The 13325-nt window shown below is 36.8% G+C and overlaps 1 protein-coding gene across 2 annotated transcripts in view; it reads left to right on the forward strand.

Moving 5' to 3' along the window:
• The window catches only part of LOC105261675 (cholesterol 7-desaturase nvd), a 616447-nt gene that overhangs the window by 530608 nt on the left and 72514 nt on the right, over nucleotides 1-13325 (forward strand). For both annotated transcript variants that reach the window (XM_059126913.1, XM_059126912.1), the window contains exons 5-6: nucleotides 2124-2229; nucleotides 2337-2510. In XM_059126913.1, the coding sequence (XP_058982896.1) occupies nucleotides 2124-2229; nucleotides 2337-2510 (280 nt within the window). The remainder of the gene's footprint in view (nucleotides 1-2123; nucleotides 2230-2336; nucleotides 2511-13325) is intronic.

Below are 13325 nucleotides of genomic sequence, written 5' to 3' on the forward strand. Positions count from 1 at the left end.
CCTATGTGACACAATCTATGCTATCAGGAACTTTCAATACCAATCCATTAACCATGTTTTTTGACACTAAAATCTTTTATGTCATTTTTGAGTTACATCCTTGTCAATAGCAACATTCAAAGACTGAACTTCATTTTGCAATCTAACCTTTGCAATAAACACCTCATCCACCAATTCAGCCATCAAAATATTAACGCCATGGGTAACATTCATTACTGCTCCATTATCATTAAATATCACGGAAAGACTACAGAGCAATAAAATGGTCAATAAATCATCATTCAAACTTATTCCAATTTCCTTTAATTCATCAATCCTGGAACAAAATTCATTTATTTGCACTGAAAATTTCTCAGCATTTCTGAACTTAAACCTAACCAACTTCTTGAATAACTTCACCTTTCTGGATGCGGTGTCAGCCTTGTATAATGAATTAAGTACATCCCATGCTTCCTTAGCTGTCGCACTATTATTGAAATCTATTAAATCGCTCGCTTTCACAAAAAGGGTTATAGTTGCTAAAGCTTTTCTATCATTATTCATCCAAATTGTTTTTTCAGCAGCACCAACAATCTCAATAGTATTCCATAGATCCAACGTTATTAGCAAGCTCTTTATCTGGATACACCACGTTCCATAATTTTCGCTGTTTAGTTTCTCTATGGTAGCCACAGAATTAGCCATTTTACTTCCTTTATTCCCAGATGTCCAATTTGCAAAATTAAATTGAAGAACTTTGTTAGATAATCACCTCATATCTGTGTATTTATCTCACGCTGTAAGAATCCACCGTGAGTCCACAAGCTCTTAAATTAAAAATCCGTAATATACAAGATTTCTTTAAAAAATGTTTATTAAAAAATTCAACAAACAATGTTAAAAAAAACTTCAAAGCCGCATTTCAACAAGGTATTTGAAAAGTATGAATACTACAACAGCAACAAACAGACAGACATCGCTAAATCGATTTAGAATTTTACGCTTATCTAGAATATATATGCCTTGTTGGGTCTAACGTCTTTGTTGGTCCATAGTATGGGGGAGGCTATAAAACCGGCGCTTTCGGAAAAAAGCAACCACATACCAACAGAAAACAACCATAACAGAAGATAAACATTAGAAAAGATTAAAATTATTAACAGACAACATTGCATTTGTTAAAGGTTGTTGTTGCAGTGCAATATGTACATCGAACAATGGTAGTACAATTACTTTAATTCATATGGAATATTTGACGATATAGTTTTACGCATATGTAAGCAAGCTCTTTCGATAAAAACTTCTTATTATATTATGCTGTGATATTTTAGTATATATTGTAGATGTTATATTTTTTGTAGACTACCCCGAAGATGTAGATATAAAATTTCGAAATATGGTTTTAAGTACCAAATATAAACAACATCAAACAACATAAACAACTCGTTTTCTATTTTCGTTATATTGGGAAAGCAAATACGATAAATTCCTTACCGAATTTCTATTCGTGATTAGATTGAAAGTATTTCATATCTGATTTCGGATATTACAACTGGTATAAGTAATTATTGTCTAACTATTTTAGCAGCCTAATGATATTTTATGCATTAGTGAGACTGCTATTCCTTCCCCCAATACCAAATATAGTACCATTCACTACATTTTATACAATTGTAATACGCATTTTCAAAACCATCTTCATATATCAAATTTATTTTCCAAACTTTACTCTTACTTTTACTCCAAATGTTTAGCTCTATTCGTTCACATAATACCAAATGGTACCATTTTAGAACTTTTCGTAACCCTAAAGTTCGAATTTCCCTTTGGACCATCTGTCCTGCACTCCATCTGTGACTCACGAACTTCTAAAAACCCAGACTTATCATATGCCTACAAACCAAGACAAGCCCACGTGAACATTTTCAAGATTCTAGCTTCAGTCTTTTCGTCTGGTCGTTGATTCTAGGTCAGTCAGTCAGTTATTTCACTACTCTTTTAAATATAGATAATCTTACAGCATTACTGCGAAATGGATATTTAATTTTATATTAATTTTTTTCTATATTGTAATGTTTTAAATCGTGCAACCGTTATTATTGATATTTTGTGCTTATGCTATCACTGTGTATTAATTTTTTCAGTTGGAAGCCCACTAATATAAAACATATAGCAATAGTGACATTAAAACACTCTTTAGTTGTTGCCGAGAAATTCAATGTGTTCCAAATGGATATAACTGGAGAGCAAGTAAAAGAATCGCACACAATAATTTAAGTTATTTAATGTTGATAAGAATGTTAGCATTCTATTTTTTACTATTGCTTACTAAAATGATTTTTATTTATTTTATTTAGATCGGTCCTTCGTATGTTCACTTGCACTTGGATTCCCCATCTTTCGGTCGGATAAAAGTGGTACAAACGGTAACACCTATAGCGCCCCTCATTCAAAGAGTTATTCATCGTTTCTATGCAATACGTATTTTGGCGCCTGTTATAAAATGTATAATATTTGCTGAAAGCGTCATGGTAATTACGTATATTACGAAATAATATAATTAATAAAATATAATATAATATATATATATATATATATATATATATATATATATATATATATATATATATATATAAATTTATATATATATATATATATATATATATATATATATATATATATATATATATATATATATATATATATATATATATAAACCACGCGCCACCGCTTCCATGCAGTTAGACGTAATTTGATCGTTAATTTGATTTTGCTCAAACTTTGCAAATCCGATTTGGCTCAAACTTTGCAAATCCTCATATTTGCATCAGTTCTAGGTCAAGTACGAAAATGGACAATATCGGTCCACTCCATCAAGTACCTCCCACACAAAGGGTCAACATTTTGAATAATTATAACTCTAATAAAATGTGATGTAAGGATCCGAACGTCTTCAAATTTCACACATTCCAATATTTTTAAAAAAACAGGATCTTCTGTTAACATGGAATGTATCGGTCCACTCCTTCTGGTACCTCCCCCACAAAGTGTCGAAATTTTGAATACCCATGAAGCTCATAAAACGCCAAATTAAGATCCGATTCCATTTAGACTTGGCACATCTCAATATTTCTATCAACAAGAGATCTGTTATAAAGGTGGTATAGATCGAGCCATTTAGCGTTCAAGATTTTGAAAAACAAAACGCCCAGATAAAGCGAAATTAGCATCCAAATATATTTATGATTTCGCATAAAATTGGACATAAATATCCTTTCTTGTAATTTTGCCCCATATTTCGCTCAATATTTTTTATTTGTGTCAGATGAAGTATAAAAATGGAATATTTCGGTAGACTCTATATGGTACATCACGCACATTTTAACATTTTCTAAAAATTATTACATATTTCATAAAAAGTGAAGGAGTGAGTCAATATAATCCATACCAGGAACGTTGGAATATTTATTTGGGTCTGATACAAAATGGACAATATTGGCTCATTCCTTTGGAACCGGCTCCATAGAGGGTCAAACGTTTGAATAATTGTAACACTAGTCAAATATATTTCGATTATTTAATCGAACATAGGCTGATACTTTTAACTTGTTTTATTTTAAGTTGTGTAGTGAAGTGAAAGTGATTCCTATAGCTCAGGTAAGCTTCTATTAAATAAATGAAAGTTTTATCTTTTTTATACCCTCCACCATACTATGGAGGGTATATTAATTTTGTCATTCCGTTTGTAACTCCTCGAAATACTCATGTCAGACCCAACAAAGTATATATATTCTTGATCAGCGTAAAATTCTAAGACGATTTAGCCATGTCCGTCTGTCTGTCTGTGTGTCTGTCTGTCTGTTGTAATCACGCTATCTTTCGAACAAATTGAGATAGAAGGCTAAAATTTTGCACACATGTATATTTCGCCAGTAAGCAGGTTAAGTTCGAAAATGGGCCATGTAGGTCCAAGTTATCATATAGCCCCCATATAACGGTACCTCCCAATATTCGGTATTTTGATGATTTTAGTGACATTATTCATCGGAATTGTTTCAAATTTGGCACTTAAAGTTCGTAATGGATACTACATTCTAAGTCAAAAAATGAGCCATGTAGGTCCATGTCTTCATATAGTCCCCATATAACGGTACCCCCCGATATTCGGGATTTTAATGATTTTAGCGACATTGTTTACCGGAATCGTTTCAAATTTAGTATTTGAAGTTTGTAATGGATACTACATCCTAAGTCAAAAAATGAGCCATGTAGGTCCATGTCTTCATATAGTCCCCATATAACGGTACCCCCCGAAATTCGGTATTTTGATGATTTTAGCGACATTATTCCCCGGAATTGTTCCAAATTTGGTATTTGAAGTTCGTAATAGATACTGCAGCATAAAACAGAAAATGGGCCATGTAGGTCCACGTCTTCATATAGCCCCCCATATACCGTACCCCCGATATTCGGTATTTTGATGATTTTAGCGACACTATTTACCGGGATTGTTTCAAATTTCGCATGTGAAGTTCGTAATGGATACTTCAGCCCATGCCAGAAAATTGTCTGTGCATATAAACAGATTTTTCTTCAAGTTTCGCATTTAAATATTGTAATAACTTATGACAAAAGTTGCCTATGCATGTCCACGTCGTCGTATAAGCATTCGGTATTTTTAAGATTTTAACAGAATTTTTAACGGATTTTATTTATTTATTTATTTTTTTTTTTGTGGAAATTGCCAAATTTGTACCAAGTGGTGGAGGGTATTAAAAGTTCGGCCCGGCCGAACTTACAGCTTTTTTACTTGTTTTTGTTACTTTCGTTTTATTTTTCGGTATTTGAATATAACCTCTTTTTCGTTATATTCCACCATACATAGTATGGAGGGTATATTAAGTTCGTCATTCCGTTTGTAACTCATCGAAATAATCATTTTAGACCCAACAGAGTATAGAGAGGTCAAGTTTGAAGATGGGCTATATCGGTCCACGATATCGTATATCCCCCATACAACGGTACCCCCATACCCGGTTTTGATGATTTTAGCCCCATTTTTCAATGGAATTGTATGAAAATCCACACAAGCAGTTCTCTAAGAGCACTTTATCTCTTGGCAGAGAATTATCTATATAGGTCCACGATATCGTATAGCCCCCATATAACGGTTTATTATTTTGATGATTTTAGCCACAATTTCTAACAAGACGACAATATGAAATAATAAAGGCAACTAACCCGAAGCATTACCCTTGTTACGATCTTTTGTTGAAAGCAAAACAAGAGTGTTACCCACCAAAGACGGAATTGCGAGTAACGGTTACCTACGCAGAAATGAATTTACAATATCATCATACCATTCAACGGCTATCAATCTACCTGGAAGAATTGTTATCAACCCTTAACGAAATCTTTGAATTTGGCATAAAAAGAAATCCAAGAAAGATTCCGCGTGGAAACTGGGCTGTTGGTGGACATGTCTAAAGTCAATTTTGGTAATACCAATGATAGCAATACGGGTAGGAGATTTTTGAAAAAAAAAAAGAATTAGCGGCGGACATAACAGCATTAACCACGAATTAATACATAGATTTAAAGTTAGAGGCGACTTCAAGTGGACACAAAATACAACAAAATTCAAAAAATATGTTTTCAACACCGCGCAACTGTATGTGGAATTATACGACTGGCACCCCATGACTCCACAAATGCATAAATTACTATTACATGGGACCACCATCATAGAATTTTTCAACAAAATGTTCAAGGGAAGAATGCAACCGTGATGTTTATCAAAGATTTCTTCTTACTTCAGATCCACTCATAAGTAGTGAAATATTGTTAAAGAAAACTTCGCACAAGATGTTTTCCAGTGAAGTTATATAACTATTAGAACCTGCCGAGCTCCACACACAATCATGTATTGAGTACGAAGAAGTCGAGATAGAATCATCTTTGAATAAGACAATTTTATTTATTTATAATTTGTGAAAATAAAGTGTGTTTTTGTTATTGAAAATATGTTTTTCTTATTTATTTTGTTAAATTAATACATATTTTTTAGAATAATATATTTCAAGGCCATTAATGTCCAAAAATATTTTTGGCCGCCTAAATGTTTCAAATCGACCACTGTGCGTAGGTAAAGTGTTATGTCGAGATCACCAAGTGGTATACCCACTAAAAACCCCCTACGACTCTTTCTCGAATCAGAAATAATCCCACCGCGGGATCGGTTTTACCTTTACTTCGGGGTGGTTTGCATGTGGCTTCTGTAGTCCCGTCTGTTTATTTGCCTGCGTCTAGGCCTCCGCTTATTTTACACTCACTGCGTAGAATCATCGAGATCTCTTTTTTTCGATTTTAAGTCTTCTTTGCAGCAACATTTTACTACTTCCCAATACTTTTCATCTCTCAGCAATGTTGGTATTAGGGTTTAGCCTGCAACCATTTCGTTTTTGGAACCACTTGGTGCATTTAAGAAACGAGTGATCGGCATCACCGATTTCGTCTTCTTCTTCGTATATACAGTACGGTGCTGCACACTCACCATGTGTAAGTATTTCCTAAAGTATCCGTTTCCGCTAAGGATTTGGGTTACATAATAATCCTCTTCTCAAGATTTGGGATAAAATTTTTGTCTATATGCCTGCAGTTTGTACCGTCCATCTTTCCTGCCAGGCTTGCAATGTTTCGCGACTTATAGTCTCTGCCTCACCTTGTTCTAGTGTGTTATTTTGTTTTGTCGTCCATAGTTTATGCCTTTCCTTTATGATTCGATTGGCACCACTCCGGCTATGACAACGACAGCGGCTACAGATACTGTGTGGTATGCGGACGTAATTGTCAAAGCGGATGTACGTTGGACTGCAAGTAGACAGTTGCCATATTCTTAAACTTGATTGCTTCCCCCCATATCTCGCAACCATACAGGAGGATAATATAAAATTGATAAAATTTTACTCAAATGTGTATCATATCTGCAGAATTTTGGGATTGAAAATGAGCCATGTAGGTCCACGTCTTCGTATAGCCCCCATATAACGGTACCCCCCGATATTCAGTATTTTGATGATTTTAGCGACATTATTTACCGGAATTGTTTCATATTTTGTATTTGAAGTTCGTCATAGATACTACAGCATAAAACAGAAAATGGGCAATGTAGGTCCACTTCTTCGTATAGCCCCATATAACGGTACCCCCCGATATTCGGTATTCTGATGATTTTAGTGACATTATTTACCAGAATTGTTTCAAATTTGGTATTTGAAGTTCGTAATAGACACTACAGCATAAAACAGAAAATGGGCCACGTAGGTCCACTTCTTCGTATATTTTAGTGACATTATTCACCGGAATTGTTTCAAATTTCGCATTTAAAGTTCGAAATGGATACTACAGCCTATGACAAAAAATTGTCTGTGCAGGTCCACGTTTTACAACTCCCATGGTTCCTCCCTATATTCTGAATTTTGATGATTTTAGTTATAGTTTGCAAGTTTCGCATTTGAATATTGTAATAGCTTGTGACAAAAGTTGCCTATGCAGATCCACGTCGTCGTACACACCCTAATATACGGCTACACATGATATTTTTAAGATTTTAACAGAATTTTTTAACGGATTTTATTTTATTTTTTTGAAAATTGTCAAATTTGTACCAAATGGAGGAGGGTATTCAAAGTTCGGCCCGGCCGAACGTACAGCTTTTTTACTTGTTTTTGTGTTGCTAAGCTCAGTCCGTGTGTATCTAGCCATGTCTGTGCAGTTTGTGTTCTGCTTTTTCAACATCCTTCATTTCTTCGGTTGGTATGCCGTCTGGGCCTGGTGTCTTCCCAGAATTTAATTTCGATGCTGCCGCAGTAAGTTTATATATTGTGAAGAGTGGAATACTTGTCTCGTCCACGTGTAGTGCTCCTTCTCCTACCAGGGCATGTGTGGAGAAAAGAGCTTTTACGATGCGAGTTGCCTTGTTTGGGTCCATCGGTGGTGTTGGGTTCGTTGGACTTTGTTTACCCATGACATTTTTTAATTCCGTACCCCATGGGCTCGTATTTATGTCCTCTCGTAGCGCTTCCCACATTCGCCTTTTACTTTCGAAGATTTTTTCTTGGAGTTTCTTTTTTGCTTCTTTGTACAGGATCCTCTCGTTTTCAGCGTCGTTTGGCCGCCTAGCTCTTGTGTACCGCCTTCTTTTTTTGAGGCACTCTCGTCTTGCCTTAGTGATGTTTTCATTCCACCAGTAGACAGCTTTTAATAATATATCCTGTGTGATTTTTGGCATGACCTTATTACAGCTCTTCCTGATTAAATCTGTTAAAAACTCTGATTCGCTGCATTTCTTATGCTTCTTTCATTTCTTATGTTTGGAGTGGCGTTCTACCTTCGATCAAGTTCCGATAGAAGCGTAGCTTTACTTAGTTTTTTCGCGTTCCATATACGGGTGCTCCTCTGGCCATCATTTGGACGATCCTTCTGCCTCTTGTATCTGTGGTTTGCATTCCCCAGTCTACCGTTCTCGCATTCAAATCCCTCGCCACTATGACATGTCCTTTTGTTATGCGTACGAAGTCTTCAATTCCATTTAACTTTCTCTTGAACTCTCCTATGCTTGTCGCAGCTAACGATAGTGACGTTTTTAGTGTGGATCTAAACAAAACAGTCTCCCTTTCCACTTTTGCTAATGCTGGTTGTGTTTGTCCTAGAAACCCAGATAGCTGTTGTAGCGCTGTCGTCCTAGACCCAATAACCGTATTTTTCTCTTTATTGCTCGCTTATAATCCCGACGTCGACTGATTCCTCTACATCGCTTTGTTGCAACAAAGCGTCAGCAACTTTTCCTATATGCATATTTTGTTGAAGGATTTTCATAGTCGAGTGCGTGCTTGCTTGCCTTCTTTACAGTTTCTAGACCCTGGCATATGCCCTGCAGAAGACTTTCCTTGATCTACGCAGATACAGCAGATTGGCGGGTTTGTGCACTGTTTAAGTAAGTGCCCTTCTTGGCCCCATTGAATGCATATTGCTTTTCCTTTCCTATCGGGTTTTCTAGTTGTGGATGTCTTATAATCTTTCCACTTCGTTGAAATGGGTTTATTTCACGTACTGTGTCACGCAAAGGAGTTGTTTCCGTGATATGTAGACATTTTCTATTTAGTGGGTCCCACTCAGAGCCAGGTTAAGCGCTAATCTGGATTTCGTATGAACAGAAGATCGACCAAGCACAGAGCGTTTTCCAAGACCTGCCAAAGATTTTAATTGATTCGGGATCTCAGGCAACATTAATTTCTGAAAAATTGCAGCGACGCCTTAATCTGTCCATTAAAATACGAAAGATTTCCGGATTTAGCTGGGTCTGCTGAGAAACAGTGTACATTTTTGTTAAAATCGCCTCATAATGACAGTGTTGGAATCCAAGTTTCTAGTTTAGTTTTGCCAAGATTGAGAGGAAAACTGCCTAGCTACAGATTGGATGTTCCAGATATTTATTCGCTGGGTATTCTACCTTTGGTTGATCCTAAATTTGCATTTTGCTTGGTGGTGACGTTTATCCTCAGATTGTGTTGGATGGGGTGCATAGAAACCTCTTAGGGTCGTTGTTGGCACAGGAAAGTATTTTCGGTTGGGTTCTCAAAGGTCCGATTGCTAATCAAATCAGGTTGATATTTTACTTGGTGGTGACGTTTGTCCTCAGATTGTGTTGGATGGGATGCATAGAAACGTCTTAGGGTCGTTGTTGCCACAGGAAATTATTTTCGGTTGGGTTCTCACAGGCTCGATTGCCTGTGGATCATTTACCTGGATCATCTACGACTTGTGTTTCCTTTTGTACGACTGTCGAGAGGGACAAACTTTTGGAAAAGTTTTGGGAGTTCGAAGAACCACAGAAACTCACAGAATACAGTCCAGATGAAGAATATCGTGAGGAAGTTTATCAAAAGACCACCAAAAGGTTGCCTGATGGTCGATATATGGTATCGTTGCGTTTTAATCCTCAGTTTGAGGACAGAAAGGCTCTAGGTATATCCGGAACAAAAGCTTGTAGGAAATTTTTGCGAAACGAGGTGTCCATATTTAATTTAAGTCGATATATGATAGTGTGTTGGAGGAGTACGAGTCCTTGGGTCATATGACAGAAGTTACGCAAGATGGAGAAGAATCAAGGTAATTTTATCTGCCTCATCATGGTGTCATTAAACCCGAAAGTTCTTCTACAAAGGAGTTGAGTGTAAATGCTATTTTATACCCAAGCCCGAATCTTCAGAATGACTTGATTATTGACTTGTTATTGATAATTCTTTGGCGATTTTATCGTTATGTCTTTAATGACGATATTGAGAAGATTTATCGTCAGATTCGGTTAAATGGGGATCATCCAAGTTCCACCAGGTTCCAAAGATTGTTTTTTCGTAAGGATCCTAAAGCTGAATTGAAGAACTTTGAATTGAAAACAGTGACGTCTTGTGTCAATTGTGCACCAATTGTGACCATTAGAACTTTGCTCCGGTTGGCATCAGATGTTGAAAAGGAATTGCCTTTAGCGGCTAAAATTCTGCGACGTATGATGTACGAAGATGACGCCCTAGCAGGTGCTCATGAATTGGAACTGGCAATTGAAGCAAGAGATCAGTTCGTTTGCGCTCTATCCTCGGCCGGGTTTTCCATGAGAAAATGGACTTCGAACAATGAGCAAATATTGCAAGGGTTACCTCCAGATCATCTTCTTTCTGAAAATTTTTTGGATATTGAAGACGAAAGTAATACGGAAACTTTAGTCATAAGATGGAATGCCAAAAGTGACTTTTTCTATTTTTCAGTGAAACCCATTGAAATGAAATTGAATGTCACTAAAAGGGAGGTTTTATCCACAATTACCACTTTGTTTGATCCCGCGTGTTGTTTTTACCGGTTATTGTAGTTGCAAAAATGTTAATACAAGAGATTTGGAGCGAAGGAATTGGTTGGGATGAAGAACTGGTCGAGAGAATTTGTCATAAGTGGAAACAATTCGTTGTTGATTATCTTTCGTTGAATAGTAATTAAATTACAAGATGGGTTGGTTTTCAGCCAAGTAGAAATTCATGGGTTTTCGGATGCTTCTGAGAAAGGCTATGGAGCTTGTGTTATGTTCGTGTAGTATCTGAAGATGGTTCGGTACAGACGCATTTGTTGTTGGCGAAATCAAGAGTTGCTCCTCTAAAAATTGTTTCATTGCCTCGATTAGAGCTGTGTGCAGCGCTTTTGTTGTCAGACTTGATGGGGTCTTTATGGACTGATTTGTGTCTAGATGAGAAGAAAACTAAATATTATTGTTGGTCTGACTCCATGATCGTCCTTGTTTGGCTACAAAAGCCACCGAACTCGTGGAACACTTTTGTTGCTAATAGGGTTTCAAAAATAGTTAATACGGTTTGGAAAAGAAACTGGAGACTTGTGAGATCAGAATTTAATCCTGCGGACCTAATCAGTCGAACAATTCGATGAAGCGCTTTGGTAGTATGGCCCATCATGGCTTAAAGCTTTTTGTAGCCAATGGGAAACGGACATCGCAGATTTTGATACTCAGGAAGAGGGAAGAAAGGTGAAAGTATTTCATACCTATATAAAGGAGTATGATGTTGTCCTTTTCTTCTTATTCAAAGGCGTTACGTATCATGACATATGTTTTACCTTTCATTGCCTGTCTGAAAGGACAAAAATCTTTCTCTCAGATAATGGTAAATTCCACAGAATTCGAAATTACAAATGAACGCTTAACTGTAGTAGCTCAAAAGGTTTACTTCGCAGATGAATATTATTGTTTATCGAATGGAAGATTGCTTTCACCAGAAAGTATTTTATTTACCTAAAATCCGTTTGTTGATTCTAAAAGTTTAATGCGTGTTGGTGGCCGGCTGGCTAATGCAAGTGAGATGGCTAATGCAAGTGAGATGTCGTTTAATGAACGAAAAACATGATCCGATGGTCTATACGTCGTTGCCGAATTTGTACAATAATGGCTAAACAGACCCGAAATCAGTTGATGGTATCTTTGCCGCTTTCCAAGACTATACTTGATAGACCTTTCAGTCGAACTGGTGTTGATTTTGCTGGTCCCTATGATATCAAGAAATATACAGGTCGGGCGTGTTTGATCGCAAAAGGACACGTTTGTCTATTTGTGTGTTTTGCCACGCGAGCCTTCCATTGAGAAGTTGTAAGTGACTTATTCAACCGGTTGGCCCTGAATTTATTAGGATTTATTCGGAAAGGAGTATGAATTGTTTTTTTAGTCCAGCAGGAGCACCACATATGGGTGGTTTATGGGAAGCTGGTGTGAAATCGTTTAAACATCACTTCAAAAGAATAGCATAAAATTTAAAATATACTTTTGAAGAGTTTTATACGCTGTTAGCTTAGTAGAGGCATGTTTAAATTCGAGACCACTTTGTCCTCTGTCCGATGATATAACTTCTCTTGATGTCTTGACTCCTGGGCACTTATTGATAGGTGGACCAATCTTGTCTCCACCCAAACCCGAAATAAAGGTTTAAAGGTTTGAATCACGTTGTGTGTACGTTGCAAGAATGAATATTTGAAGGAGCTCACCAAACGGAACAAGAGGAAAAATCCCAATGAAAATGTTAAAGTTAATGATATGGTTGTTAAAAAAGGAGATAATATTCCGCCTAATGAATGGAGATTAGGTCGCATAACTAAAGTGTTACCAGGCGCCGATCAGTTAGTGCGGGTTGCAGAGATCAAGACTGAATGGGGTTTTATAATTAGGCCAGTAGTTAAACTGGTCGTGTTACCCTCTAACTAGAGTTATTTCGTTTATTATAGAATCATGGTTAAAACTAAGAGGTATAATGCCGAAAATCGTGTGAATAAGAGACGTGTTACGTCTAAATTATCATCCACTTCGGTTCTGTCGCAAGTTCCTGGGCAAGGATTACGCCGAAAGAATGAAGAAAATTTCTATTTATCAGCATTGTGCTGGTTATTTGGCGCACGCAGAATAGTAGAAGTGAGACGTCGTACGAAGTGATTCCTAAATATAGCTTACGAGAGACGATTTTGTTGAGAGTGACAGCAGTGGTCAAAATTATTTGCGGAGATTGTTATTTGCACGAAAGAGCCTTAATTGATCCCTGTAGCGAGACTTCTATAGTAGCTGATTCGTTGGTGAAGAAGATGGGATAAAAAGTTGTTCGAGTAGGAAATAAAACCAGATGCCTGCTCCAGCTTAGAGGCAATCACAGGATGTCGTCGACGGTGGAAACGTATGCGGAAGTTCGTCGCAATTACGCCGTGGTTACTCCGAAGAAGTCAGTGGATGTTCGTATTGTAGAGGAGTT

The sequence above is a fragment of the Musca domestica genome, unplaced genomic scaffold, assembly GCF_030504385.1.
Source record: "Musca domestica strain aabys unplaced genomic scaffold, Musca_domestica.polishedcontigs.V.1.1 4, whole genome shotgun sequence".
Classification (NCBI taxonomy): Eukaryota; Metazoa; Arthropoda; class Insecta; order Diptera; family Muscidae; genus Musca; species Musca domestica.